This window comes from Oryctolagus cuniculus, chromosome 6, assembly GCF_964237555.1.
Source record: "Oryctolagus cuniculus chromosome 6, mOryCun1.1, whole genome shotgun sequence".
Classification (NCBI taxonomy): domain Eukaryota; kingdom Metazoa; phylum Chordata; class Mammalia; order Lagomorpha; family Leporidae; genus Oryctolagus; species Oryctolagus cuniculus.
This window is the reverse complement of record NC_091437.1, coordinates 68,440,339-68,463,742: the sequence shown is the minus strand read 5'-3', so window position 1 is coordinate 68,463,742 and position 23,404 is coordinate 68,440,339. Positions and strand designations below refer to the sequence as shown.

The window sequence follows — 23,404 nt, the reverse complement described above, 5'->3', positions numbered from 1 at the left end:
TATGTAAGCAGTTGATAAACCCTATTGCTTAGAGAATAATAACACAAAATGACTGTACATATTTATTACACGCAGAATTTTTCTTCCAGTATTTTTGATCTGTAGTTGGGTTGAATCTGTAGATATGGATTGCCCAGCCATGCCATCTGTTTTTTTTTAAAGATTTATTTAATTAATTTATTTATTTGAAAGGCAGAGCTACAGAGAGAGAAAGAGAGAGAGAGAGAGCTTCCATCTGCTAGTTCACTTTCCAAATGTCTGCAATGGCCAGGGCTGGACCAGACCAGAGCCAGGAGCTTCTTCCAGGTCTCCCACATGGATGCAGGGGTCCAAGGACTCAGGCTGTCTTTTTTTAAAATATTAATTTATTTATTTGAAAATCAGAGTTACACAGAGCGAGAAGGAAAGGCAGAGAGAGAGAGAGAGAGAGGTCTTCCATCAGCTGGTTCATTCCCCAATTGGCCGCAACAGCTGGAGCTTTGCTGATCTGAAGCCAGGAGCATCCTCCCGGTCTTCCCATGCGGGTACAGGGACCCAAGGACTTGGGCCATCTTCTACTGCCTTCCCAGCCCGAAGCAGAGAGTTGGACAGGAAGTGGAGCAGCTGGGTCACGAACCAGCGCCCATATGGGATTCCAGCACCACAGGCAGCGGTGTTACCCACTATGCCACAGCTCTGGCCCTGGGCTATCTTTCCACTGTTTTCCCAGGTGCTTTAGCACAAAACTGATTTGGAAGTGGAGCAGGCCAGACTCAAGCTGGAGTCGTTGGCATTGCAAGCAGTGGCTTGACTCACTATGCCACCCACAGTGTCAGCCCTGTTTGTGTAATCTTTCTGGAAGGCCATGTGGCTCAAGAAGAGAAACAGACAGAAGAACAAATGTGTACTACAGGCATGTTTACTCTAGTCTTTTTTATAAGTCATGTTAAATAACACAAGTATCCATCACCAGAAGGCTGTTTACTTAGTTCCTCTATGGATTTACCAAAAAGGATAACTGGTCTACCTATAAAAAGTGAATTATGAATTAAATGAGTACATTATAAACAATTGAGTTTAAAAGGGCAGCACCAGCTGGGCTATGCCATGTTTCCTTGGGGAGGACTCAGACTAATGTGCTTCTTGGCAGCCCCTGTCCTGGCAATGACCTCTTATGAACCTTAGTTAACTCCTGCAAAACTTGGCCCTAATCGAATGGCTTCTTCATTACCAATCATACGTGATTAAAAGGGCAGCGTGCTTAAAAGTCAGGTTGAGGCCAATGTTGATGGCTCCTACAGGCCAAGCTGAGCAGATTATTTTAAGGAGTTTTTTAAAAATTTTACTTACTTATGTTAATTTTATTTGAGAGGCAGAGACACAGGGACAGTGAGACAGAGAGAGATCCCCTATCCACTGTCTCATTCTCCAAATATTGACAACAGCTGGTGCTTGGCCAGACTGAAGCCAGTAACCCAGAACTCAATCCGGATCTCCCACATGGGTGGCAAGGGCTCAAGTACTTGAACCATCACCATCCGCCTTTCAGGATGAGAGGCCAGAATCAGGAGCAGAGGTGGGACTCAAACCCAGGCACTTTGATATGGGATGCAGTCACCCCAAGCAGCATTGTTACTGCTACACTCTACACCCACCCACCCCCCATACCCTGTGGATTTTTTATAAAACTGGCAAGCCACCCATTGATGTTCAAATTTGCAGAGGCCTGATGGAAGTGGGAAAGACTGGAGCTAAGGGAACCATGAGGCCAGGAAAAGCAAAGTGCCTGCTGGACAGCAAAGGAAAGGAAAAGACTCAAGATCTGTTTCTAGGACGGAACGGATCCAAGTTAATGAGTGATTGTGGTAGTGGCATGTGTCGGGGAGGGAGTATATGGAGGGTACTTCAAAACGGTCATGGAAAATGGCATTAAAACATGTTTGTTTTGGTTCAAAAAAATCTACAAACCCTGAAACCCATGCATTTTTTTCATAATACACATTTTCATGATCTTTTCATGATCTTTTTGAAGATTCCTCATATATACATGATTTCAAAAAATTTTGCAACAAAATAAACATATCTTTTAACTCCATTGTCCATGAATTTTTGAGGTGCCCTCATGTGGGTTGCCTTTAAATCAAAAGCCTTGTTGAAACCTACCAAGCAGAGCTGGAATGGGATCTTCAGTCCACATCTCAACGAAGGCAAGCCCTTGCGTTCAGTCTCCCGTCATCCCCTAGCAGTGGCAACCATCAGCTCATTAACACCACCCTTCCGCCAGCCACCTCCTTATCTTCCGGCAGCTCACTGTCCTTAGGAGCTCCCATGTGTAAATGTTCAGTCACTGAGCTGCCCCTCACCGTGCTCCTCTTTCTCCCTGGGAAGAGAAAGAGGCCACCCGCCGTTCTCTGTGTTTCACAAAGGCCACAGGCTGGGGTACTCGGTAGTCCTTAGTTCCAGGGCTTGGGTGCGTCAAGGCTGAGAGGGAGCATGGGTGGGGGTGGGGGACAGGGCAGATGGCCTGCAGGGGGGGGATGCAAAGTGGAACACCAGTCCTCAGACTGGTGCGGAAGAGCAAAAGAGCCCCCTGTGGGGGGCTGGGGGGGAAGGGTGTGGTTGTAGGGGTGAGGAAAGCAGGTCACGGGTGGAGGTGGTGTGGTATAAGGGTAGGGATACGCAGAGGACTCGGGCAGGAAGCCTGAAAAGGTGGCAGGAGACAGGTGGGCCAGTGGCTGCAGCAGTGAGTGCTCTTGCTTCCGCTGCTTAGCTCTGCGGTTCTGGAACCAGACCTGAGGAGGGGGAGGACAGCTACATCAGAGTCCTGTCCCAAGGACATGACACTCCGAGCCTTTCCTCCGACAACAGGAGGTGCTAGGACAGTCAGCTTCTCCCGCAGCTCCAAGAGGAAGCAAAGCTCTTGTAGAGGGTGTGGCTGAGCCAGGTCCACCGGCAAAGCCAAACACAGACCCTTGTCCCCCAACCTGTGTCTGGATTCTCCCGATTTCTACAACCTTGGGTGAGTTAGGACTGTTAACTTCCAACAAGAAAGGGATCACAAATGTGCCACGAGGACAATTTCTCCCCTTTCCCAGATAATAGGAATCTTCCCCTATGCTTTAGATCCAGGGTAGCGTTTATGCTTAAGATGAATTAACTCTGGTTAGGATTGAATGGGGCATTGGGCTGGTGGAGTTGCAAGGATTGCTTTTCTGTTTAATTCCTGTCCCAATTAATGGTGGTAGGCACTGAAATTCAAGTTAGGTTAGAGTGAGGGTTAAACTCAAGTGAGATTCACGGTTGTACGCCCTGTTGGGTGAGGCTTCTGTTCTGCTGAATGTGTAAGTCAGGGATGTAATGCCTTGAGACAGTGCCCCCAGGCAGCCCCCAGCCTGCATTCCTTCCCCCAGGGGAGCAGGATCCCACGGCATCACCTGGATTCTGGCCTCACTGAGGCCTGTGTCCCGGGCGAGACTCTCTCGGGCCCAGATGTCAGGGTACTGGTTCCTCCCGAAGGCTGACTCCAGCTGTGCCAGCTGGGCTGGGTTGAAGGTGGTGCGGTGGCGGCGCCGGGAATGCGGGCGAGCCCTCTGTCCTTGCGGGGAGGGCCTGGGTCTCCCCACTCCTACACCAGACAGCCTCCTGCAGGGCTGCGGGCTCAGGTCTGAAAGAAGAGAGGGAACTGTGGCTTCCCAGTGGACAGCTCGTTCCTGCTGGCCATTGGTGCTGGTCCCTGGGGTCTGCTCAGTGCCCCCTACCAGACCCGCCTTAGCTCTCCTGCCACTGTCCCTGCAACCAGCTCAGCCTCTGTCTCTGCCTCCCCTCAGAGTCCCCAAACCTGGCTGTGCTCTCCACACAGGGTCGGCTCTAAGACCCCCGCCCACGGTGCACACCATAAAGAAGCACAGCCTGCCTTGCTGGCTCCCTCCCTGCTCCACGGATCACCTGCAACTCACGCCTCTGATGCTCTCACCAGGGAAGCTGGGGCATCCCCCTCCTTCACTGCTCACAAACACCCCCACACCCCCAACCCCAGGACTGTTGTCGCCTCCCCTGCCCCTGCCCTGGCCCAGCCACCAGACTGCCGGAACCTGAGCCCGTGGGAAAGCCCTGCCACTGCTCCTCCCTACAGGCTCACTAAGCCCCATACTAATTAGTCTGAGAGCAGCTGGGGAAGAACACCAGGGGACAGGGAGCAATTGGAAGGCAGGCTCAGAGAGCCTGGGGCGGAGGCACCCATTGCTGTGGGGAGCAGAGCTGAGGCCCCATGGAGCTCACTGCCTCCCTCCGAGAAGCGGCACCCTGGGGCAGGTTTCAGCTCTGCCTCTGCACCCGCCCCAGTGTCCACTGTGTCCTCACCCCGGCCCCAGCCTCGGTCAAGCCAAGGTGTCACACTTCCCCGGGTAGGCAGCCCGAGGTCCCACAGTCCTCTAACGCCGCCATTCTGCTTTGAGTTTCCCTCTCAATCTTGCTCACTGAACCACTGCCCCGCAGGAGCCTGGGCACCGAGCCGCATGCCAGTACCTCCTCGCTAACTCCTCGCGAGGACCAAGGCCAGCCCCGGACCCACTTACCGGCCACGGCGGAGATGAGGGTCCCTGCCGCTGGGCCGCTCTGCGGCAACACACTGCTGCAAGGACGCCCCTTCCTGAGCTTGGCCGGCTGGCTCCTGCCTGGGGCTTCTTCCATGCCAGCCCCCTGCGACCCTTGATCTAGATTCTTGGTCAGGCTTTCGCTGTTACCCTGTTCTCCTCTTAGGCTGCGATCTCTCCCCAGGTCTCTGTCTCTGGTTCTCTCAGTTTCTCTGTCTCTGTAGCTCTAGTGGGAATCTGTCTCTGTCACTGTCTCTCCTGGACTCTAATTTTTTCCTAACTCCTCATTCCTTCACTGGAGGTTGTTCTTGTCCTCTGCCTTGACGTCACCTATCTCTCTCTTTGTGTCTCCACTGCTCTCCCTGTACCTTCTCTCCACCAGGACACGGCTCCCCCTTTCCGGTCGGCTGCCTGCCTTCCCACACCTCTCCTTTCTCCCTGTGTCTTGGAGAATGACCCCCTCCTGGCCCCTGAACCCATCCAATCGCTGCCTGGACACCGACACCGAGGCCCCTTGCTCAGGGGCGGATCACAAGCCGGATGAGGGAAGGTGTTCTGTCGAGGGTCCAGGGCTGGGGGCCAAGGGCTCCTGTTCCCAGGGGACCAGATTCTTTTGTCTTGTTAAATCCCCTCCTGGGAGCAGGCAGGGCCAGGAGGGGAAAACGCATTCCTCCCAAGAGCCCTGCTCAGAACCCCACGGTGGGAAGGGTAGGAGGGGGGCAGGTAGGGGCCAGGACAGCGCCTGCCTTGGCATCTCAGCAGGTACTTGATACCCAAGGGACCTGTTTCCAGGAAATTAAAAAGTGAAAAGTCACAAGTGCATGCCGGCCCCCCTCCAGGACACCCTGATATTGCAGAGCTCACCAGCCACGCCCCCTCAGGACAACCTGAAACCAACGGGCAGGATGAGTCTCCTCAGCACCGTCTGATTGCCACTCCTGGATTCAGCACCCCCAAGACACTGTGGCCTTCCAGGGACCCCTAATGTCCGGAAAACCTGACCCTTAAAAGCATCTGAGTTCCGGGTGCATCCTCCCCACCCCCACGGCAGATTCAGGATTCCTGCACTCAGGTACTTCAAGGAAACTCTGCCACACTCAGAATCCCTGAGCAGTGAAGAGAACCTGGCCGCTACAGCACTCTGTGTCTAGAGGTCCCTCAGTCCTGGCACCACCTAGGACACCTGGTCCTTTGAGGACTACCTGATACCCCAGGACCACTGACACTTTAGGACACACTGATCCCCAGAACATTCTACCCCTACCCCCGCCTCCATCAAGGTCAGACCTCTCAGGACACACTGACCCCTCAGGACAATCTGATCTCCAAGATCATACTAATCCTGCCTGCACATATACCCTTTAAAAGCACCTGCTGGGGCCAGCGTTTGGCCTGGTAGATAAAGCCACCCCCTGCAAATCCAGCATCTTATATGGGCACTGCTTTGAGTCCTGGCTGCTCTACTTCCAATTCAGCTCCCAGCTGATGTGCCTGAGAAAGTGCTTGGGCCCAAGTGCTTGGGCCCCTGCACTCTGTGGGAAACCCAGAAAGAGCCGCTGGCTCATGGCTTCAGACCAACCTAGCTCCAGCCACTGTGACCACTGCGGGGTTGAACCAGGGATGGAAGCTCTATCTCTTCCTCTCTCTGTAATTCAGCCTTTCAAACAAATAAATAAATCTTTAAAAAAAAAAAAAAAGCACCTGCCAATTCAAGACAGGGAGCTTGATTCTTACCATAAGGGTCATGGAGCAGCAGCAGCACCCAGTGGGAGCTCCTTAGCAATGAGAGTCTCAGGCCCCAGCTCCACCCTGTGTGGTAGGATCTGCACTGTAACAAGATCCCCAGGAGGAGAACCCTGTGCACCTGTCTGTGTTGAGGCCGCCATGATGAAGCACCGCGGACTGGTGAGAGAGCCAGCTCTGGTGCCCTTGCTCTTCTTATAAGGACACTGATCTCACCACAGGAGCCTTACCTTCATGACCATTGGAACCTGATTAACTTCCAAAGGCCCCCACTGCCAAATATTATCACAACAGGGACAAGGACTTCAATGTAAGGATTTGGGGTAGGGGACACAAGCACTCAGTCCAGAGCTGAGAAGTACTGCCCCCAGCCCTAACTCTTCTCTCTATCCCTGGGTATGCTGTGCCCTCCCCAGGCACCTTGGACTCCATGGCAGCCCGGACCAAGCAAGACCGTCAACTTGGACCACAGGTGAATCCTGAGTCTTTGTACATCCTGTTGCTTTGGGATACCCTAACCCTGCAAGAGAACTCAGACCATCCATCCAGGACAGCCACCCCCTTTTATTACAAAAGGACTCCGACCCACCACCTTTGTCCCCAAAGACTGAGACACTACAAGTCTCACTTGATGTCTCAGAGTTCCACAGGCTCTCAGGAGACTGGGGCTTTCAGAAGCCTCTGATCTTCCCACTCCCCAACTCTGACCTTCAAGTAGACCTGGTACCCAGCACTGTCTCACCCTACGAGAGACAGGGTAGTGTAGTGGGCAGTCATGGGTTCAAGTCATGGCTATACCACTTACTGATTATGAGAGGTGGGGCTCATTGCTCAATATCACTCTGTCCTGTCTTTGTCATCTGGCAATCATAATTCGGATCCTCATTCCACATCAGAGTACCTGGATTCAAGTCCCGGCTTGGCGCACCTGATTCCAGCCTCTTGCTAATGCAGACCCTGGGAGGCACTGCTGATGTCTCAAGTACTTCGGTCCCTGTCACCCACTCACTGGGGAGACCTGGACTATGTTCCTGATGCCCAGCTTCAGACCATCTCAATCCTGGCCACTGGAGGCATTTGCAGACTCAATCAGTGGATGAGAGCTCTCTCTCTCTCACTCCCCCCACACACTACGTGTGTGTGTGTGTACACTTCTCTAACAAATAAATACATAAATATTTTTAAAAACATATTTAATTGCCTTTATTTAGTTAATTGTATTTATTTAAGGTAAAGACAATTAACAAAGACTGGATTTAAGGTGCCTTATTTAAGGTATCACCACAAAAACTGGATTCATGAATACTGAGCTATTGCTGCTAGGGAAAGTAGCGTCTGGTGGGGACATTTTTGTCTTCCCATTGATACATAACCTTGCATTGAGTATATTTCTGGATGTACCAGATTCTATTTGAAGCAACAATATTGAACATACCTACATATCACTGATGGATTAAACCTGAATTCAGGACCAATAGCATTGGAACTCATGTCTAACCAAAGCTAGTCTAAGGTGAGAAATTTCTCCATTACACACTTCCTCCCCTTCTTGCTCTAATGCACACTAGGTGACAATTAGGCATTATGCCCTGGGGTAAAATACCAAACAAAAGCACAGACACATGGGAACCATGGCACCAAACTGGAGGCAAAAGACCCATGGGGTGGACCGGGAATATGGCCCCTCAGCGTTCCACTGCTCTGCACATGCAAGTGCCCACAGACCTGGCAAAGGCTGTTAGAAACAGGATATTTGGGGATTGCAAATACATTTTGATGAGGAGGAAAGTGTGCAGCTACAGAATCCATGAATAATGAGGACTGGCTGAACCTACCCCGAGAAGTCATAATGATGAAGAGTTAATAGAACGGCTGGCATTGTGACACAGCAGGTTAAAACTGCCTCCTGCAATGCTGGATTCTATATCAGAGCGCCAGTTCAAGTCCAGACTGCTCCTCTTCTGATCCAGCTCTCTGCTAATGGCTTGGGAAAGTGGTAGAAGATGGTCCAAATCCTTGGACCCCTGCCACCTACATGGGAGGCCCAGATGGAGTTCTTGGCTCCTGGCTTTGGCCTGGCCCAGCCTCAGCAATTGTGGCCATTTGGAGAGAGAACCCATCTCTGTCTCTGCCTCTCTCTCTAACTCTGCCTTTCAAATAAATAAAATAAATATATATTTTTTAAAAGAATCGTTAATAGAAGCCCTGAGGGTGGTGGCTCAGACATAGCAAGCACACAGTAGATGCAGACTTTATTATCAGCACTGTTACCACAGTCCCCAGGGCACTCTAACGCCCTGTCAGATCCATGAGTCCCTGAGGCACAAAGGGTGTGATCAGTGTCTGGACAAATGGCCCTCCAAGGATCTCTGACCTCAGTAGCTTCAGCTCCCTAGGACTCCATGGTCCTCTAAGGCGCTCAGACCCAAGGCCATGCTCAGATTCTAGAATCCGGGCCTTTACAAAGATGGCTGGTCTGGCAGAATATAGACTCCTGCTCACTCAGAACCTGCAGCAGGCTCTAATCTTGCCAAGGGCATGTTGCCATTGACAACCACTCAACATCTTTACCCAGAGACACCCTGACCTCACAGACCTGACCTACAGGACACTCTGGTCACAAAAAGATGTAGTGTGGGGGAATGGCTCCTACTCCGGTGAAATCCCTGGAGCCCCCTCACTCCATTCTTCCTGCCCTGGTCACCCCCCAGGAACCCCTACTGACCCTACCTCAAGGCCGCTTTGCCCCAGGCCTAACCTAGCACCAGCGTCCTGCTTAGTGTCCTCTCCTGCTGCCTCCTGTCTCCTCAGGTCCACCCTAAACCTCCCACTCCAAACCCATCTAAGTCAGTGTATGACCGGTCCTCTTACAGGGAGGCCCTTCCCAAGAGCCATCCCTGACTCCCACATCCCTCAGTGTCCACCCCTGATGCTACCCTCAACCTGTTCCTTCCCCGGGAGCTATTCTGCCCCCTCATTCTTGGCTCCCCGTGATCAGGCCTACCAAGGCATGGGGGGGAGATGAGAGGCCAAGCTCAAGGACCCAATCTGGGCCCTCCACCCCAGGCCACACCCTGCTCTCTCTGTTGAGGGCCCTGGAGACCTGTGTCCCTGGCCAGCTCCAGTCACTCAGGTCCAGTCCAATGCAGGCCCCTGCTCAGGAGTGGCACTGAGCGCTGTCTCTGCTCCCCCTTGTGCTGAGCAGGAGGGCAGCTTCTCCACACCATCTGCCTTCTGCAGCACTCTGCTGGCCACACCCTCCCTCCTGGCACAGGCAGATTTCCAGAGTCCAGCACCCTGGCCTGGATCTCAGCTGGGGAGGGTGCTTCTGGGGCCCTTCTCAGCCCAAGGCTGGGGGCTGCTCCCCCTACTCCCCTAGATCCTTTCCAGTCTTCCTGGCTTTCCCACCCCTGCTAGAGCTGTGAGTCAACACAAATACTCCATGTTCACCTGCCCGGGTGACTCCACTCCTGCCTGAGCCCAGCCGGGCCTGAGGCCTCTGTCTAGGCAGGGACAACAGATCAGCTTCTGAGGAAACACAGGCTCGCAGCCCACCCTGTGCAGGCCCCACTGAGGCTCCAGGTCCCCCCGCCATGGGGTGCAGAAGGGGCACACAGCAACCAAACGTGAAAGAGAACGCACCCCATGGCAGAGCTACTCCTCCAAAAGCTTCTGGGCTGTCCTGGTGGGGAGCTGCTGCCCAATCCCTCCCACCCCGTGAGCCTGGCTCACAGGCAGAGGGGGCAGTCATTCTGTGTGTCCACTCTGAGGCCACCGCCCCATCAGCCAGCCTGAACCTGTGCAGCACAGGACAACATGGATGGTCACCTGGCACAGAGCAAGGGACCAGAGGACAAGGCAGGGGCCCCCAGGCGGGACGAAAGGAGCTACAGCCACAGGTGTGTCCCAAGCCCCTTCTCCATCCACCCCAATGGCCAGGGCAAATGGCAGAGGCGGAGATGACAGATGAGAGAGGCCCCATCTGACACTCATGGGGACAGGAGTGATGTCCCATGGCATGTCCACCTGCCTCTCTCCTAGGCTTCATCCACCCCAGGTATGGTCAGCAGGACTGGGCCAGCATGCTGCCATGTGACACTGGGCAGGGTCTGGTGTCTGGAGCCTCCTGGCTGCTACTATGAGGAGGACATGGGCTCCAGCAGCTGTGTGTTCTGCTGCCCTGCTGGGAACGCCCTGCCCCAACACACTACCTGTGTCCACTCAGCGAGGTGAGCTTCTCCACCACTGTGCCCTCGGCCCTCCTTCTGTTTGCTCCCCGAGAACAGGATGTGGGGAACTGGGGAGAACTTGCTGCCACTGCAATGCTGGCCACGCCTTGGGGGGTGACAGTGACAGGGCCTGTGTGCATCATGATGGAGCAGGGAACATGCACACATAGGCACAGGCACACACACACACACACACACACACATGCTGCAAGGGAACAATGCCCAGGCTCCGAGGTGGAGGAAAGAGTGGGAAAGAGCTGGAACTCACTCAGGATCTGGATCCCACAAGGCTGCTGAGCAACCCCAAATTGCTGAGTTCCACCACCTCTGCAACAGCCAGAGGTCAGCATGATCGGCTCAGGAGCTGGGGAGGTGGAGCTGCTGGTCGTGACCTTGAGGCTTGGTGTTGCCCTCGAGTGGCACCCCTGGAGCCTGTGCCTGCTCCTGGGCCACTGTTGCTGACCACGTCATCATTCTCAGCCTGTCAGGTACTGAGACATCACAGTCGTTGGTCCCCTAACCCCTTGAGTGCCTCCAGGACAGGGTCCCTGTACGTCCCACAAGCAGTCTCTGCATTGCCAGCTTGTCCCAATCAGCAGGCCCCTTCCTTGATGTCCCCAGCAGCACCAGGAAAGAGCAGAAGAGGACAGGGCTGGGAGACCTCCTGGGGCTGCTGGCAGTGTGGGTGAAGTCTGTGGTGGGGCAGCAGGTTGCACCCATCTGAGTCCCAGTGTCCAGTCACTGCATGCTGGGCACAGAGTGGGAGGCCTCAGAAAACTGGGGGAGGTGTGGGGAGCAACTCAGACTAGACTGTTACTCGAATTAAGACTTATTCCATGCATCTGCTCTCCCACAATATGGCGCTGGGAGAGGAGGAAACAGCTTCTACACAGCTGCCTCCAGTTCAACCAATAAACAGCAGGACCTGCTCCTGATTGGAGGAGAGCAGCATACTCAGCGTGTGGGTAGCAGAGTTGGGATTGGTGGAAGAGGACTATAAAGGAGGAGAGAGACAACATGCACCAGGAACATCTATCTGAAGGAACACCTGAGCAGCCCCCGAGAGAGCCGGCCGGTGGTGTGCCGCTCCCCCGCGGAAGTGGGGAAAGTGGCAGGGGGAACCGCCCTTCCACAGAGGTGGAAGGGTCGGTAGCCAACCCGGGAAGAACCAGCAGCAAACCCGGGGAGGGCCGAGCAGACAAAAGAACAGCGCAGGGTCTAGGGTCGTTCCTCCGTGAAGAGGGGGAGCGACAGGGAGGCACCTGGGGTCTCACTGGATAACTAATTCAGTAGGACAGGCTTAAGAAGCCATCACAAAATAGAACTGCAGGGGAGGAGAAGAGGAAGGGCAGGAGGCAGAGGGCACCACGGACATAGGACCTTGGTCCACAGCTGACAGACAGCGCTGGTACCCTTGGGCCCACAGCACTCCTGCCACAGCCCCACCTGCCCTCCTCAAATGGGCTCTGGAGAGACCATGGCAGCCACCCCTAGGGGCTGGGACCCAGACTCTAGGCCCTGCTGACTGGGGAGGGTGCCATTATGACCAGCTGGGAGAATTCCATGATGTCACCATCACTGTGCACCCACTCATGTTCTGGAGCAGGTGCAGGACACTGGCATTCCTCGTGACCGACTGGAGTTGCTTTTTGAGGAAAGAGGTGCATTTGGCAGAGGTGGTTGGGTTTGGGGCAGAGGTGAGAGTGGGTGTTGCTATCCTCCTGGTCAGCTCACATGAGGATTGTCACTCGCAGCTGGGTGACCCTGGCCTCTCAGAGCTGTTGCTGATGTTATTGCCAGCTTAGCTCTAAGAGGTGCCTGTTGTGTGCTGTGTACACAGTCATCTCCATCCTTCCCCATAGTGAGCCCGTGGGGTGGTAAGAACGCTCCCTTGGTGGGAGGCTGTCCAGGAGATGGTTCTCGGGTCCAAGTTCTGGTCCAAGTTGAGGTTGGGGCCAGGCCAGCTACGGCCACACTGGAGATGCAGGACCCAGTGCTGAGGAGGGAGGTGTGGAGCCCCTGTCCCCTGGCAGTCAGGGACTCTATAGGATTGTCCTGTGCCCAGCTGGGGAGGAGGGTCCTTCCTGTGGCCAATAGGGAAGCACAGTGATGCCCTGTCCCCGTGTTCTGGACGAGCTGCTCTCCTGGGAGCCTGGCGTGGGTGCTGCCCCCTTGGCTGGAGGGGCTGTCCTTTCTGATCAGATGGGTGGAAGGTCTGAGTGCCCATCCAGTGGAGCCATGCATGGAAAGACCCCCAAAGGAGCAGGAGTACCAAGATCAACATTGTGGCATAGCAAGTAAAGCTGCCTGTGATGCCAGCATCCCGTATGGGCATCAGCTCATCTCCCAGCTGCTCCATTTCTGATCCAGCTCCCCACTAATGTACCTGGGAAAGCAGAGAAGGATGGCCCAAGTCCTTGGGACCCTGTATCCATGTGGGAGACCCAGAAGAAGCTCCTGGTTTCTGGCTTTGGCCTGGCCCAGTGCTGGCCATTGCAGCATCTGGGGAGTGAACCAGAGACTGGAAGATCTCTCTGTCTCTCTCTAACTCTTTCAAATAAAAAAAATTTTTTTTTGACAGGCAGATTTAAACAGTGTGAGAGAGAGAGACAGAGAGAAAGGGCTTCCTATCCATTGGTTCACCCCCTAAATGGCCACTACAGCCGGCGCTCTGCGACCGGCACACTGCGCCGATCCGAAGCCAGGAGCTTCCTGGTCTCCCATGTGGGTGCAGGGCCTAAGCACTCGGGCCATCCTCCACTGCCTTCCCGGGCCACAGCAGAGAGCTGGAGTGGAAGAGGAGCAACCGGGACAGAATCCGGTGCCCCGACCGGGACTAGAACCTGGGGTGCTGGTGCCACAGGTGGAGGATTAGCTAAGTGAGCGGGCATTGCCGGCCACAAATAAATTTTTTTTTTTAAATTAACAAAACTAAGGAATAAGGGTCACAAGAGTGAAGGAGGAGGACAGCGGCTCCCAGGGGCATCCCAGTCTCTGAGGGGACCTCTCCTGCAGATCCCAGCCCCAGGTAGATGCTGGGGGCAGGGCAGCAGGTGCACACTGTATGGGTCCAAGGACAGGGACAAGTCAGGTTTGCACTGGACCATCCTCAGAGAGCTGGAGCTGGAAGTGAACCACAATATCCTGTCCTGTTCTCCATGAGCAGCCCCTAGGTCTCGTCCTGGGTCCCCTACTCAGAGAAGCTCCCAGAGCATAGAAACCTGTGGCTGCAGACCTGCCCTGTGAGGCAGACAGGGGTGTCCTTGTGAGCGAGTGCCAGGCACAGATGACATCACTGGGCTTTGCTGTCAGCCGGGAACCTGGGGGCGGTGCCCTGGGTGCTCCCACATGGGTCAGGGTTGGTTGTTTGTCTTGCAGTCTGGACATGGAGGCCGTGAAGTCCCAGTTACCCCAGAAGCAAGACGTGATCATCAGCAAGTATGAGCAGGTACAGGCCAGGCTGCAGCCTGGAGGAGGTGTCCGCCTTGCATGCTGGGGCCCGTGGTCACGGTCCCAGGCCCTGTGGGGACACAGAGGCAGGAGGGGTCATGCTGCTCTGCCCCCTGCCTCAGGCCCCAGGCCTCTCACCCAGGCCCCCTCTGGGTTTCAGGGATGCCAAGGACGGGCACAGGTGGCAAGACCGGAAGAAGAAGACATCAACACCCGCCCTTTCATAAACTACCTGGGGATACTGCAGTGAGTGCGGGGTGGGGGCAGTTTTTGGAAACTCTCTTGAGTCAGGACACTCTTGTCCCAGGCCCCCACGCCATCCAGGCCCTGGTGGGTGTTGGGTCACAGCACAGTGGCCCTGTGAGCCCCTTGCAAGAGTGCCCCAGAGACAGAGGTGCATGTGGGACATGTGCTGGGAGCTCACACAGGGGCCTCTGCCTCTGCCAGAGGGCAGGGAGGCCTGAGGTCCCACCTGTCCCTGACCAAGCCTGCCCAGTCATCAACCGTCTGAAGGTCAGGGCCATGATCAAGGGGTGCCTGGCTGTCTTGGGAGCAGCGGTGCAACTTGTCACTGGGAGTGCAGGGGCTCAGGCCAGAGATATCCTTGGGAGGGGGCCTTAGGAGCTGGCAAGGGTGGCCCCGGGTGCTGGGGATGTGGGTGGAGACTCACTGAGAAGGGAGCAGGGCCCTGAGGGTTTGCAGCAGGGGGAAGCTGCCCCCAGACCTCGTGCTAGGAGAATTGAGGACTGGGGTGGAGGCAGCAGGCCCTGGATCTGATCCACAGTCGTTCCAGGACAAGGTAGGGGAACTGGACGGATGAGCTAAGGGGACCAATGAGACAGTGACCCGGGGTGTTCTAGATGGTCAGCAGCGGCCTGGGGAGAAATGGGCACAGTGTGTGGGCGGGGCCGAGCAGGGGTCAGGCTGAGCTCCCCCCAGGACCCAAAAGAGCTGAGAGACGGTCTCCATCTCTGTGCCAGATGGGAGAAGGGGGGAGGTGGGACAGGATGGGTCAGCGGCTGGGCAGCAGGAGGGGTGGTTGCTCCAGAGTGGACACTGAGGGCTGTGGGCACCAGAGGGCTAGACTCAGGGTTTCACCCTCAGCCTGAGCAGGACTCAGGCCAGGCCCTGGCTCTGCTTGGTGTCTGGTTGTTCGTTCCATGCTGCAGGGAACCAACCTGCCCAGCTAGGGCAGCCCTCCCTCCTGAGAGTGACCTTTCCCAGTGCCTGCAGGGGGAGCTGCTCCCTGTCTCCGAGCGGATGCTTCAGAGACCCCCAAGCCCTCCAGTGACACCGAGAGCCATGCTATGACTGCCCTCACTGAGATCCCAGGCCCCCACCCTCCGTGGGTGTCCCCCAGCAGGAAGGCTGCCACCGCCCTTCCCTTTGCTGGGTCCTGGGCTCAGTCTTGGGGCTGAATGGGGCTGGCTCAGCCCTTTCCCCACCCCATGCAGGAGGTGGACGGTACCCGGCCTGGCTCGGGTGCTCACAGCTCGGCCTCTCTTGCCTTCCAGGGAGAAGATGCTGCCCCAGGACAGAGCCCTAGAGGCCAAGGTGACAGACCCACCTCCCTGAGCAGATCATGTGGGAGGCAGACCTGCGTGGCCTGGGGGCTCAGGCAGTGGTCGGTAGGACCTACAAGGCCACGCCAGGGGCAGCAGTTCCTGGAGGACCTGAGGGGTTGTTCTACCAAACCCACCAGCCTGGGTCAGACCTGCAGCTCAGAGGTCCAGGTGCACTGACCACCAGAATCCCCTTGTGGCTGAGACCCACCTGAGGCTGCTGGTGCTCACCTGTCAGCAGGTCTGGGCTCAGGCTCTGGGCTGTTTCTGGCTCCTTCCAGTTCCCTCAGCTCAGGGCTCCCGAGCTACGCGCAGGGCCCCCTAGGGAGGCCAGCAGCTGGGCTCAATCCACCCTCACCACATTTCCAGCACAGACATCAGGAGGCTCAACGAGTGGAAAAGTGGGTGAAGATGATGAAGCACTGGACTCAGTATCAGAGCAGCAAGAAGGTGCGGGGAAGGGGGCACCTGGGACCACGTTCTGCAGAGTTAGCCTGTGTGGCCCCTACCTCTGTGTCTGGGCCCTGCCGGCCTCTGGGGCCACAAGGTCACTTCCTTGTCTTGATCCCCAAGACACAGGCTTCCCCCAGCTTCCTGTCCATCCATGCAGGGCCCCCTCCTGAGAGAGAAGCGATGTCAGGGCTTAGATCACCCCAGGCCCAGGGTGGGGACGCTCCTGGCCCCCTAGCGAGGATCCACTGAAACCCCAACCCCCAGCCCTTAGCCCCGGTCCCTTGTGTCCCTGGGGGGTGGTAAGGCCCAGGGGGAGGAGATCCAGCCTCTCCCAGGACAGGACACGGCCCAGGCTTCCATGGTCCTGACGCCCCTGCTCCCCGCCCTGCCTGGGGCTGGCGCTGTGGCCTGGCTCACCAGAGCCTCTGCTTTGCCATAGATGGAGAGCCAGGTCTACAAGGGCATCCCCCTCCCAATGCGGGGGAAGGTGTGGTCTTTCCTGCTGGACGTGGACAAAGTGAAGGCGGAGAATCCTGGCAAATACCAGGTACAGCCCTTCTGTCCTCAGCCGGGGTGGCCCTCACAGGCCAGGCCTTGTCAGGGGCCCTGGTGTCTGGCATGTGGGACAGTGGAGCCATGGGGGTGCCAGGTCCACCCTCGGGGCCTCTGGGGTCCTGACCCATCCTGCCTTCCTCTCCCCAGACCCTCCCTCGGGGCTTCCTCAGCATCTCCCAGACTCAGCCAGGCCCCGGGCACCAGCCCCACCCCTCTCCCTGCTGTGCTGTTCTGTGCAGCTTGGCCAGAGGCTGGCCCTGGGTGATGCTGGGTCCCAGCACAGAGGCCTCCTGTCTTCCTGTGATGGTTTCATGCAGGAGACGCCTCCCTGGACTGCCCTCCCCTGGCTGCTCTCATCCACTGCTCTCACCTGGCCCTTTAACTTACCCCAGGCCCGCCTGGACACACCCACACCTGGCATCCCCAAGTCTCCAGATGTGCAGGGTTGTCCCCGGGAGCAGGTCCTGAGAGGAGCATTCCAAGGGGGAAAATTTTCAGCCCCAGGATCCCTCCAATGTGCTAAGTGCGGCCAGCCCTTCCTGCAGGGTTGGTGTGACTGCCTCCCATCAGGGCAGAGCCTCCGGCCCAGTGAGAAGGAGCAAGAGTCTGGCAGAGAGCAGCCTGGTCTGAGTCTTTCCTGAGGGGGACAGGAGGTCCCTTAGTGGGTGGTCCTTGCTAGTCTCCTGCCCCAGGCTGCCGGACATGGGAGTTACCTGGGCTGCCTGGCCAAGCAGGCAGCAGTGCCCCGCCCCCCTCCATGGGGAATAGCAGGACAATGAGCTTCCTGCAGGACGCCCCCTTCAGGCAGCATAGCTGCAGGACATTGTGATGGCTGCTGGGGCAGTGGGCGTGTGTGTGTGTCCTGAGGCTGACCCCTGTCCCTGGGGCCTGCCCTACAGCAAATGAAGGGGCAGGGCAAACTCTTGTCAGAGCACATCCACCAGATCGATGCAGACGTCCGGAGAACGTTCCGGAACCACGTCATGTTCCGGCAGCGCTATGGAATGAAGTGAGGCTCTGGGCCCAGGGAGTCCCAGGGGATAGGAGGTCCTGCAGGGGAGGCGAGGGCCCTGGGGGAGACAGGGGAGTCCCTTGGGAGACCAGGGTCCTGAGCACAGAATGATACCCAGTGTTTGCCGTGCCTATAGCTGAGCACCTGTGAGCAGGTGCTGAGTCAGCGTTTGTCACAACTCATGACAAGGCCTCTCAGTCCCTGCCCCTCCTCCAAGCAGAGAGTTCTGGACACAGCGTAGCTGGTGAGGGAAGCAAGTGCTTTCTCCCAGCAGGGACATTTTGGGAGAAGGAGCTGCTCTGTAAGTTTCTGGCCTGGGGCTTGAGAGAATTCATGCTGGTTCACTACCCTGGACTTGAACTTCCCAGTGCTCTAATGAAAGAAAAGCCATGGGACTGACACTGCAGGTGCATCCATGTGTACCCCTGAGGCGTGCACATGTCATGGAGAACAGATTTCCTCCCAAATTCAGAAACGTGCAGCTGAGCTGAGCCCTCACTGCACTGTGACAGAGAATGTATCGGGGCCTCTGTGCTGAGTTCAGGGTCGGTCCCCAAAGCAGAGCTAAAGCCTCAGCAGGGCGCAGCAACGCCCCCTCCCTCTCCTTCCCAGGCAGCAGGCGCTGTTCCACGTCCTGCTGGCACACTCTGAGTTTGATGTCGTGAGTATGCCAGGGTGATGGGGCCAGGCCTAACCCCAGGCTGTCCCCCCGTGGGATCCCATGTCATAGAGATGCAAGCTGGGGTTGACAGGGGCCGTGCAATGTAACTGAGCTGGAACTGGCTGGGGTCTAAGGCCCAGGGTCTCCCCAGCTCTGAGAGGAAGTGATGCCTCCCTGCGAGATCCGCCCTCCCCGGTGAGGTCCGTGTGCCAGGTGGTGTCTTCCACAGTGTCTTTGGCTCTTTCAGGAGGTGGGGTATAGGCAGGGCATGAACTGGGTGGCTGCTGTGCTGCTGATGTTCTTAGATGAGGAAGACGCATTCTGGGCCCTGACACAGCTGATGAGGAAGCCGAGGCACGCCATGCACGGTAGGTGGCCGGGTACAGCGGGGACTCACCTGCTTTCCAACCCAATCTGGCTTCACGGTGTCCAGGACAATCTCTCTCTGGAGGGTCCCATAGGAGCCAGCCCTGAAGGGGTTCTCTCTGCAATGATGGCCTTCCATCAGCCAAAGGCCCTGCAGCCTTGCTGTCACTCCCCTCTGTGTCCTATGCCCACAGCCCTCAGATCCTTGCTGGTCCCAGGGACTCCTCCCTCTCTCCTGCCCATCCGAGCTCTGAGTCTGAAGCCAGAGGACACCAGGTGGGAGCTTCTGTCCTCCTGGTTCACCCGCCCTGACTCCTGGCCCCAAGGGATGGCCGTGTTCCACCCAATTCCCATTGGTATCACCCAGCATCCATCTGCAACCTGGCCCTGTATGGTTCCACCAGCTGTCTGCACTCACTTTCTCCTCCTGCTCCTCTGCCCTAGCTCAGTCAGCTCAGGCTGACCCTGTCACAGTGTCCTCTGCCCCTGTGTGCTCAGGGCCCCCAAGGCCATGTGCTCAATGGCCTCACCTCCTTGTCACCTGGCTCTGATTGTTGGGGGTGGGGGGTGGGCGGGCTGCGTGTTCCTAGGATTTTACAAGGCCAATTGTGCCAAGCTGGTGCGGCTGCAGCAACACCACGAGAACATCCTGAAATGTCGTCTTCCCAAATTAAAGAAGCACCTGGTGAGTGGGGCCCCCGTCCTGAGGGCCCTGGGTCGCACAGGAGCGTGGATGGGGCCCAGGCCTGTCTAAAGGGGCTGAGACGCTAGGCCTGGCCAGCTCCTTCCTCAGGGTGGGAGCTCTGCAGAAGGCTCAAGTTTTCTTTCCTTTCCCTTCCCTGGTGAGGCCACGGGCACTGGGACCCAGTCACCGGCCTGGTGCAGGTATAAGGGTAGGGTCCAGGTGAAGGTGACACACCAGGCCTGCTGCTATCTTTTCCCAGGGAACTGCACAGAGGGTCCAGGGAGATTTGCAGGCCTCAGGCCCTGAGCCCCTCTACCTCTTCCCTCAGGAGGACCAGGGAGTGTCCACTGCAGCATATACCCGGAAGTGGTTCCAACAGTGCTTCGTGGATGGGGTAAGGGTGCAGAGGAGACCCTGTGTCCTGGGAAGCTCCTGGCCACAGGGCCAGCTCTGCTGTTCTGGTGGTCTCATCCTGCCAGAAGGGTTGTGCTCACCGCATGCAGGCAGCCCCGGCCAGGACCCATCCCGGGAGAGCCAAGGAGGATGGGGCGTGCCCACGAGGACCCTGGGCTCCACACCAGCCTCAAGCTGGGCTGCAGCTGCTTCATTCCCAGGGCAGAAGCCTGCACTTTGCAGCTGGTAGGGGGTAGGGGGTGTGTCTCGCTCCCCCTGGCTGGTCCCAAAGCACAGCCCACCCTCTGTGGCCCCCAGGGCAGTGCTTATGCCAGCCAGGAATTGTCACTCTTTCTTTTGGTATGCTTTGGACCCTTGAGTGGCCGGAGGATCCTCAGAAAAATACTCAGTCCTTACTGAGAGGGATCCACCCCCATGCTGAGCTGCAGGGCTTTGGCAAATGCAGCCTCACAGGGGCCTCCCCATGTGCTAGGGCCCTGCCTGCTGCAGGCACCACACGCTGACCTCTAGAGGGCGCTGCTCACCCTGGATGGCCCAGGTCCTTCACGCAGCTGTCCCCACAGGTCCCCTTCTCGCTGATGCTGCGATTTTTTGACGTCTACATTCTGGAGGGAGAACCCATGCTGACGGCGATGTCCTATACGGCCCTGAAGATCCACCGGAGTAAGTCCTGCAGGGCTCCTCTGGGAGCAGTGATGGGGCCCCACTTTTCTACCCCAGAGAGCAAGGGCATGGTGGCAGGAGAGGGCAGGCTGGGCCCAGAGTGGGAGGCTGCTCAGGGCACTTGATCCCTCCTGGGAACCCCCTCTCCCACTGCTACCCATCTTGGGCAGGAGTGGGTGGGCACTTTCCTGGTCCAGCCTCCCATGGGACATGACCTCCTGTGTAGGGCTGACCCTGCGGCGTGATCCTGGCACACCTAACATGCTCCCAGCAGGAGGGGCAGGGGTTAGGCAAGACTCCGGGTGCTTCTCTTCCTGGTGGGGCCCCTCCTGGCCTGAGGCCTGTCCTTGTGCCTAGAACAAGCCTTGCAGCTCTCTGGGGACAACCTGCTTGAGTACCTGCAGGAGGGGCTGCGCCAGGCCTGGGCCCTGCGTGACAACTCGGTGCTGAGGCGGCTCAAGGCCTCCAAGACAGAACTAGAGAGGTGCAAGGGTCTGCTGCCTCCACCAGGTTTGCTCCAGCGCACGGCCCCCTCCCCTTTCTCCCTCTTAGGGGATCCCTGGGGGTTGCCCAGGCACGAGCAGCCCTGCCAGGGGCCTTCCTCCTCCTCCTCTTCAGCTCTAAGCAGCTTTGGACAATATGGCCTGGATGGCCTCAGTGTAGCTGCTGCACTTCTAGCTTCCAGAACATCCCCTTGGGGCAGCTTCCTCATCACTGCCCCCCCCCCCACTCCATCATGAGTGCTGGGCTGTATGTGTGTTCTGAAGACCCTGGCTCTCCTGAGCCCTGGGGTGAAGACAATACCCTCCATTGAGTGTCACAGCCCAGGGCAGGTATAGCCCAGGGTCTGTGGTAGCAGGAGCCATGTGCACTCTTTGAGCCACTGTGGGCTGACCTGGGACAGGGCCCAAGCAGCTGTCGGCCACACTCTCCCCTCAGACGGGACAATCAGAGGACAGCACGGGTGCAACAGCCTGCACATGGGCAGTGCCAGCCACTGTCTGGGAGCTCAGGCCACACAGGCAGGGTGGGAGGGTATGTTGGGAGACACCACTGAGCCCTTGGCCACACCTTCCCCACCTCCATCAGAGGCCACCTGGAAGTCGCGGGAGTCCTCAGCCCATCCATGGGCCTGGAGGGAAGAGGCAGAGCTCCAGGCTCCGATTAGAACCCAGAATCCAGCTGAGTGCAGGGAAGGTTCAGTGCTAGCCAAAGAGGGCCGCCCTGGGGGCAGAGCGGTTAGTGACAAGTGAGTTAGGTGACAGATGTGTACGGTGAAAGGTAAGGCCACTGTAATTCTGAGTTGGGGACAGATGGCTCTCTTGCCCTGAGATGAGAGAGAAAGCAAGAAGCCTAGAGCTGGCCCATCCCACTAGGGCCATCCCGGACAGCTCCCATGGCCAGGCTGCACACACTCTCCCCTCCGGGTTCAGCAGCCTGGTGCTGGTGCTGGTGGTGGGATGGGGGGGTTGTCCTCATTATCAGCCCAGGTGGCCAGGCAGGAACTTGAGGGCCCCAGGGTTCCAGGTCTGGGTGGCCCAGCCTGTGAGTGCCAGGGCTGTGGGGAGAAGCTGAGCACGTCTGCTTTCCTTTCAGCAAAACAAGAGGAGATGCCCAGAAGGCTGCTGGGCCTGGAGCTCATGTCCCTAGTGCCCAGGCCTCACCCCACATCTCAGAGGCTCAGGGTGGGCTGTCGCAAGGACAGGGTGGGCCGCCCTGTTGCAGCTGACTGGCGGGAGCTGCCCTCGGGGTTAGCACCTCGCACACAGGGGGCAGGACATCCAGAAAGCAACCCTGGCTTCTTTCTGGGGGCCTCAGACTTGGGAGACACAGGAGACCTCTCCCAAGGGCCTTGCCTCTTCACCACCATGTCGCTGTTGTATACTGGAGAGTGTGGGCTCCCAGGGGGTAAGCCCCTACAGGGACTCCTGGGCTCCCCCAAACCTGCTCAGCCCAGCCTGAGGTGCAGCAGAGACAGCCGGTCCCGGGGACACCCTGCAGCTCAGCACCTTCCAAAGCTGGATCCCACAGTGCTCACCCCTCTGGAGCCCACCATGGAGGACGAGGAGTGCAGTGTTGAGGGGGCTTCCCCCTGACTGTCTCGGGGACCTCACAGTGTATAGCTCCAGCCTGCCTTGTCCTGACCTGGAACCGTGCAAGGCCTGGCAGGACCCTTTCCTCTCATAATGAGGCCCTCAGAAACCTACAGACTACTGGCTCCCAAAAGGCAAAATCTTCAGACACCCTGCTTTGCTTCCAGGTCTTCCTTGGTCCCCATGGGACCGGATACCCCCAGCCCACTGCACACCCCATGTCCAGACTGCAGACTTGCACCAGGGTCTGTAGCCCCTCAGTCCACACCCCTAAGGGACAGTGACTTGCAGAGGCCTGCAGGAGCCAGGACAGGGCCAGGTCATTGCCCCAGGTCCCCACAAACCCAGCTGGCTTCCTGGCCTCCTCCTGCACAGGGCAGCTGGCTGTGTGGGGCAGGGAGGGAGGGAGAGCCCACATGGCCCTGTGTTGGTGGGGTTGGTGGATGTGTTGGTGTGCCCAACCCCTGCACACTGCCTCCCTGTGGTCCAGTGCTACCACCCCCACCCCCAGGGGTACAGGTGCCTCTGCCCAAGTCACTTGAGGACCGAGATCACCAAGGGCACAGATGTCTCTGCCCAAGTCATGTGAGGACCGAGAACACCAAAGCTTTTCTGTATTTTTCATATAAAGTTGCTGGCACCCTGTGAACTGATTTGCCTTTTTTTTCCCTGAGCTGAGAATGAATTTCAGAGAAACAGAGATAGGTGTTGGGCTTTATCTCAGTGACTAGAGGACAAAGACAGTGACAGCTCCCATTGGGAGTTGTGCCCATGGCCATCCCCATGGGTGCAGGTGGGGACAACGGGAAGCAGCTTTCTGGGGCCCTTTGGGTAACGTGCACACCAACCAGCCAACTACAGCTGGGCAGTGTGGCCTACGAGGAGTGGTCAGGAACCAGGGAGGCCACGGGACACAAGGGAAATGGTGCTCACAGAGGCCAGGAGGG

The 23,404-nt window shown here is 57.3% G+C and overlaps 2 protein-coding genes across 8 annotated transcripts; one reads left to right on the top strand and one right to left on the bottom strand.

Annotated features, from left to right (window-relative positions):
* Window positions 1–387: 387 nt before the first annotated feature.
* On the bottom strand, window positions 388–15,363 carry PROP1 (PROP paired-like homeobox 1). 2 transcript variants are annotated; one of them, XM_002721316.5, is made up of 3 exons: window positions 4,554–15,363; window positions 3,414–3,643; window positions 388–2,771 (listed from the first exon to the last, which is right to left on the bottom strand). In XM_002721316.5, exons 1-3 carry the CDS (start codon window positions 4,666–4,668, stop codon window positions 2,433–2,435), a joined length of 684 nt encoding a protein of 227 aa, XP_002721362.2. In that variant the 5' UTR covers window positions 4,669–15,363; the 3' UTR covers window positions 388–2,432. The 2 variants fall into 2 exon arrangements, with proteins under 2 accessions (XP_002721362.2, XP_051689742.2); XM_051833782.2 differs by having other exon boundaries at window positions 10,812–15,360.
* LOC103352420 (USP6 N-terminal-like protein) lies at window positions 10,449–23,106 on the top strand. 6 transcript variants are annotated; one of them, XM_051833774.2, is made up of 14 exons: window positions 10,449–10,543; window positions 13,922–13,991; window positions 14,154–14,239; window positions 15,508–15,547; window positions 15,925–16,005; window positions 16,448–16,555; window positions 17,463–17,572; window positions 18,188–18,236; window positions 18,484–18,604; window positions 19,193–19,287; window positions 19,616–19,681; window positions 20,265–20,364; window positions 20,722–20,874; window positions 21,961–23,106. In XM_051833774.2, exons 1-14 carry the CDS (start codon window positions 10,464–10,466, stop codon window positions 22,458–22,460), a joined length of 1,659 nt encoding a protein of 552 aa, XP_051689734.2. In that variant the 5' UTR covers window positions 10,449–10,463; the 3' UTR covers window positions 22,461–23,106. The 6 variants fall into 6 exon arrangements, with proteins under 6 accessions (XP_051689734.2, XP_051689736.2, XP_008273184.3 ...); XM_051833776.2 differs by lacking the exon at window positions 10,449–10,543 and adding an exon at window positions 10,894–11,031; XM_008274962.3 differs by lacking the exon at window positions 10,449–10,543 and adding an exon at window positions 12,053–12,204.
* Window positions 23,107–23,404: the final 298 nt, after the last annotated feature.